This window comes from Megascapheus bottae, chromosome 2, assembly GCF_031878675.1.
Source record: "Megascapheus bottae isolate mThoBot1 chromosome 2, mThoBot2.hap1, whole genome shotgun sequence".
NCBI lineage: Eukaryota > Metazoa > Chordata > Mammalia > Rodentia > Geomyidae > Megascapheus > Megascapheus bottae.
In genome coordinates this window covers 47,984,960-47,991,354 of record NC_143510.1, presented here as the reverse complement: position 1 = coordinate 47,991,354, position 6,395 = coordinate 47,984,960, and the positions used below count along the sequence as shown (strand labels likewise).

General features: G+C 37.4%; 1 protein-coding gene across 5 annotated transcripts in view; it reads right to left on the bottom strand.

Annotated features, from left to right (window-relative positions):
* Positions 1 to 2,804: 2,804 nt before the first annotated feature.
* Atf1 (activating transcription factor 1) overlaps positions 2,805 to 6,395 on the bottom strand; it is a 30,667-nt gene continuing 27,076 nt past the window's right edge. For all 5 annotated transcript variants that reach the window (XM_090325698.1, XM_090325705.1, XM_090325683.1 and 2 more), the window contains one exon: positions 2,805 to 4,550. In XM_090325698.1, coding sequence (XP_090181824.1) covers positions 4,406 to 4,550 — 145 coding nt within the window. In that variant the 3' untranslated portion in view covers positions 2,805 to 4,405. The remainder of the gene's footprint in view (positions 4,551 to 6,395) is intronic.

Below are 6,395 nucleotides of genomic sequence, written 5' to 3'. Positions count from 1 at the left end.
TTTGCTATGTATGTGGGGCACCAAGGAATCGAACCTGGGTCTTCGTGCATGCTAGGCAAGCATTCTACTACTAGGCCAAACTCCTGGCCCCATACTAAAAATTGTTATTAAAAATTCCTTGCTGAACCAGGACTGGCTCAGGACTGGCAAAAATAAATAAATAAAAAATAAATAAATAAAATAAAATCCTTGCTAAGTCAGGTGCAGGTGGCTCATGCTTGTAATCCTAGCTACTCAGGAGGCTAAAATTAGCTCCAATTAACCAACACCCAGCAAAAATCAATGTGGAGCTGTGGCTCATGTGGTAGTAGCATTAACCTTGAGCAAAAGAAAAGCTCAGTGATAGCATCTAGGCCCTGGGTTCAAGCACCAGGACTTGTACAAAAAGAAAAAAAAATGCCCTGCCATATCTAAGGAAGTGTTTATTGTTTTTGAAGCTTAACATTGGCTGTACTAAGATTTGACATACCCATTTCTAGCCATTGTTTACATTGTTTAAAAATACAGGTGCCATCTAGTGGTCAATTGAAGAAGAAACTTTTAAAATCAGGTTTGTGTAATACAAAGTAAAAATATCTCTGATACCATAGATAAACAAGGTGGATCAAATTCAAGTGATAAAGTATTTGCCTAGCCATTTATGAAGAGGCTTAGAAAAGCACAAGAAATGAGATGTATTCTCAGGACTAAAACCAGACTGAGGTGGATCAGACCGAGGGCTAATGTTAGTTTTGCTGTATTTACTGCCTAGCTTTGAGTAAAAGCTATGCAGTACTATATATAGTTATTATTCATAGTTAGCTGTGTCATTTAACTATATGAAGAGTAAGCATAAATTATATTAGTGCTATGGAATGTGTGTATTGGGATGGATGCAGTCAATATTACATTGAATAGTTTTTGTTTTTAGACAAGGATTTGAGGCCCAGGCCTTGAACTCTTAATTAACCTCACTTCCTGAGTTCTAAGATTACAGTTGTGTGTCACTATGCCTGGCACTAAGATTCCTGGTAATTAATGCTCATGTAACCTCAGTGATGTACTCGGAATGAAGTTCTTCCTCTGCTGGTATACTGCTTGCTTTATCTTCCCTTCCCTCGTAATGAATGTTTGGCTTATAAAAGGCATTCTGCAAAAATTAGCTCAAAGAGCCATGTAGCTCACACCTGTAATCCTACTTAGGAGGCTAAGATCTGAGGATTGTGGTTCAAACCTAGCCTAGACTGAAAAATCTGAGACTCATCTCTAAACAGCAACAAACAAAACAACAAACAAAAAACTTCAAGTGCAGCTGTGACTCAGTGATAGAACATGAACCTTTCACAAAAAGCCCATAGATAGTGCACTGAATTCAAGCCCCACAACTACCACCACCACCACCACCTGTCCTGACTCACACCTGTAATCCTCAGGAGGCTGATTTAAGGATCATAAATCAAAGCTAGCCTGTGTAGGAGTCTGTATGAGTCAAATGACCAGCAAAAAAATGCAGGAGTGGAGCTGTGGTAGCGCCCTAGCCTTGAGCTAAAAAGCTAAGAGGCAGCATGAGGCCGAGTTCTCAGTTAAAAAAAAAAAAACAAAAAAAAACCGGGCACAGTGACTCATGCCTGTAATCCTAGCTACTCAGGAGGCTGAGGTTCAAAGCCAGCCCAGACATAAAAGGACCTGATATTTTCAATTAACCTCTAGAAAATGGGAAGTGGGGTTTGGTTCAAGGGTAGGCTGGTAGCCTTGAGCTGAAGAGCTCAGACACAATGCCTCGGCAGAGTTCAAGCCCCATGATCTCCCCCCAAAAATCAGCAAATTAGATGACTTTATCCTAACCTTACCTTCATTCTTGGTCCACAGTAAGCATTCAGTGCATAATCAGCTTAACATCCACCAAGTGCATATACTATGTGCAGACATAAGCTTGCATCTAAAACAGTTGGATTTACATGGAGATGTCTACCATTTACAAGTTGAAAGCCATTTATTTATTGGAGAAAACACACTTTGAATCATGCCAATTTGGAGGGCAGCAAAGCCTTCTGCAATGGGGCAGTTAACTGTTTCAAACCTCCTCTTAAACCACAGCTTGATTCCTGCCAAGTCCTCTAAAACAGTTTCTGGACCACAACCTCAGTGGTTCTTTCATGTTGTTGGTAATACTGAGGTTTGAATTCAGAACCCACCCGACCCAGCTTTTCCAACTTTCAAATACAACCTCAAGACCTGGGTTCTGTCCTTGAACATGTTTTTTGCTAGCATTTACCACTTGAGGCTCAGCTCTACTTCAGACTTTTTTGGTGGTTAATTGGAGATTAAGAGCCTCAGAGACATTCCTGTTCATGCTGGTTTTGAACCATGATCCTCACTGAGATTTCAGCCTCCTGAGCAGCTAGGATTACAGGCATGAGCCACTAGTGCCCAGCAAAAATGTAATTCTTCAGAAAAAAAAAAATAGGTTTCCACACTGGTTTCAATTAGAAAATCATCCAGGAAAGTAATGTAGAAGCCCGTATTTTAGTGCTGTCAGTGTACCTAGGCCTGTCATCGTTTGCATAGGTAATTCCCTAGTGAGCAAAGCTTTGTAGAGTAAGAGTGGAAGGGGCAGTGCAGGTCTACAAATATCTAGCCTAGTTCTCAGTGCCTCAAATGCTAGTGACCCAGAATACCCCAAAGTGTGCCCCAAGCCTCCCTATGTAGTCTTTGGGTGTAATGGGCCACCAACTTGAGTTTTTGATTTGACACAAGTAACCGAAGTTATTTTAAGTGATCCATGTTTTTTCTATTTTTCATAAACTACTGCCAAGTCAGTGGAATTTCATTTTAAAGAGATCCTTTTAATGAAAAATTTCATCAGGAGGATCAATTTCAAATTTGCAATGTAAACATTTCTATATAAAAGGCTCTTGAACAATATCCTAAGCTAAGCACTTCTGCAACAGAAATCTTAATTTATTGCAAATGACTCACACTGAATCAAAAAATGTATCCTTCTTTACAAGTGTGGACCAGAATGTAAATTTATCCTCATTTTAGTACAATTTTATACTTTATAATTAACACAAATGTCACTCATATCATGTATTATATTTTACATTCAACAAACTTAATTTTATCAAATGTCCTTTAATTTCATAGACATGGAACATTACTGTATAAAGAGCAATTCTGCAGTACAGTTTCAAAGTGTACACAAATTAGAATACAGAAGTTAAACACTGGTCTACTAACCACATTTTGAAGTTTCCAATAAACTGCATGTAAAACTTACAACTCAAATATTGGCCAATCTGAAAACTCACTTTGCATAATACAAAAGGTACTTGGAGATGCAATTTTTTCAAATGAAACTATATAAACATTTTAAACAATCATTAAAAAACTCAACATTAGAATTTATAAAGATTAGCTATAAAAATATATTGGCAGTCACTTCTCTTATAAAGGTACCACTCACTATGCTACAAAATAGTGTCTAACAAAATGGCCTTAATAACTGTACTATTTTAGAACCTGATAAACCTTATATTGATTATAAAATCTTCTTGGAAAAACTTTGGTATGCATCTTCAAAAGGTTTTTGTAAAAATAGTATTTTCAGGGCTTTTGTAAACATTTCATTCTATTAAAGCACAACAGAATAAGTAATGGATATTCAATGGTGTATACAGGATACAGAATCAAAGAACCTGTTTATTATATATCTGTAAAAAAAAAAATCACCCTTACCAGAGTAAGCAAAAAAAAAAAAAACAAACAAAAACAACCAACTATTTAAAAATGTCACTTTTAAACAGTTCTCTTTCCATTGTGATAAAAAGTTACAAAATCACCACACTCCATTCATTGTACCTTAGAAGCTTTCTAGGACAAGACCTCAAAGTTGGTTCATCTAGTCTCAAAAACCCCCTTGGCCAACAAACCAACAATAGAACATGTATACATAATTAGAACACATAATTTACATACTGAGTAATGGATTTGGGAAACTTTCACATTTCTAATTCGGAATTTACTGGTAGAAATAAAATACATTACCCCATACAACTGTAAAAGGTTAAATTTCAGAAGATAGCAAGAAATGCAAACTTATAGGGAATACTGATTAAATCTACCAAATTTCCTATCTGCCATTTTTGGATCGACAACTATTATTCTCAAGAAAAGGTAAGCTGTTGGAGGTTCACGGCGGACTTCCTGAGTATGTATAATTCATGCAAGCTCCCATGGGGCCGGCAGCTTCCTTAAGGTCCTTTTCCACTCTATCCTGTAACCAGATCTCTGCACTAGACATTTATTTACCTTTGCATTGCAAAAGCCTAAATAAAAATTAGCTTCACTTTTGACCTTTTAATTTTAAAACTCCACTAAAAAAATTCATCTAATTTTTAGACAAGTCCACAAAAATACTTAATAATCAAACACTCTTATGAGAATAAAGATCCTTCAAAGTTTTTAACTCTTCTATTAGAGTTTTATTTTGATTTTCCAGGACTGCAACTCGGTTTTCCAGGCATTTCACATATTCTTTCTTCTTCCTTCGACATTCTCGAGCAGCTTCTCTAAATATTAAAAATGCAATATTAGAAAAGCTTTCTTTTTCTGGTACTGCATTTGAAATAAGGACTTCAAGTTTGCTAGGTAGGCACTCTATTACTGGAGCCATGCCAGTAATTCTATATTCTACATTCTTAAATATTTGAATTAAATATTTCAATTTAAAAATTTTAAACATTTAAATTATTTAAATCTATGTTAAACATCATTTTAAACGTATTTCAATATTTTTCCTGGTTATTGTTCCCTTCAATTACAAAATTCAGGTGCCATTTATTAGATTTTTAGGTTTAGAAATCAATCCATTTAAGGCAAACCTCTATTAACACCTGAGGAGACACAGAATATTTCCATGGTCCCACAAGGCTGCTTCCTGGCCAGTTTTTTCCCAGTTTTAACTTTTTTTGTTGGTTCTGGTTGTTTTTGTTGTTGTTGAACTCAGTGCCTGGGTGCCATCCCTAAGCTTTTTTTGCTCAAGGCTAGTGCTCTACCACTCTGAGCTACAACTCCACTTCAGGTTTTGAACCAAGATCCTGGTTTCAGCCTCCTGAGTAGTAAGCTTATAGGTATAAGCCACTGTGGGCAAATTTTCCATGTTTTAGAACTTCATAGTGTCAGTACTATTCTTTGGGTGTTCCTCCTGAAGACAAGTTGTACATGTAACTAGGGTTGGTCTCCAGGTTCAGTCTCCCAAGTGTTGGAATTACAGGTGTGAGACACCACGCACTTGTCTCAGCCTATTTTTGAGGTTCGGGCTTATTTACATACTGCACTGCAAAGATATAATGAGTTTTAAGTTTTATTTGAGTAAATACGAAAGTGACATTTATGAATTTGTTATCCTTTGACACATTTGAATTACAAATAGTCCTTAATGCTCAGTCCTGTACATAGTTTCTTAGAACATCTGTGAAGTCACATATAAATTATTTCATACTTTGGGTTTTTGTTGATTTCTGGTGGATCTGGGGTTTCAACTTGGATCTGAGCTTGCTTGGCTAGCCCCTTACCAATTCAGGTGCATCTCTTTTTTCTGCTGCTGCTTACTCTGAATATTTGGCTAGACTGGCTGAAGATCTTCAGATCTCAGCCTCCTAAGCAGCTAGGATTATAGGCATAAGCCAGGAGCACTCTTTTTTTTTTTTTTGCAAGTCCTGGGCTTGCTGTCCTTGGACTTTCTCAAGGCTAGCACTCTACCACTTGAGCCTCAGCACCATTTCCAGCTTTTTGCCATGTATGTGGGTTACCGAGGAATCAAAACTGGGTCTTTGTGCATGCTAGGCAAGCACTCTACCACTAGACCAAACTCCCGGCCCCAGGAGCACTCGTTTTTATACCCTGTTTTTATATATTGTCCCATTCATGTTTCTATGTTAAGTATGCAGGATTTTTTCTTTTCTAGTGCTAGGGATCAAGCCCAAGGCTTTGCGAATGATAGGAAAGCATTAATTAACTACTGCATTAGACACATTCACACATAAACTCAAGGATTCAGATTTAAAATAAACGTATTATCTTTTTTTGTTAGTGCTGGGGTTTGAACTCGGGGCCTGAGCACTGTCCTTGGGCTTTTCTCAAGGCAACAGCACCAACCACTTCCAGCTTTTCTATATGTGTGGTACCAAGGAATCAAACCCAGGTCTTTGTGCATGCTAGGCAAGCACTCTTTCTTACCACTAGGCCAAACTCCTGGCCCCTATTTTTATTCTTGGGATTTTTGAGACAAGGTCTCATTGCTGGACTTGAACTCATGATCTTTCTGCCTTAGTCTCCAGACACATGAGTCTCTACCATAATCCCCTGCGGGACCCTGCATTTAAATTACACTCTTACCTCTTACTAAGCAGTAC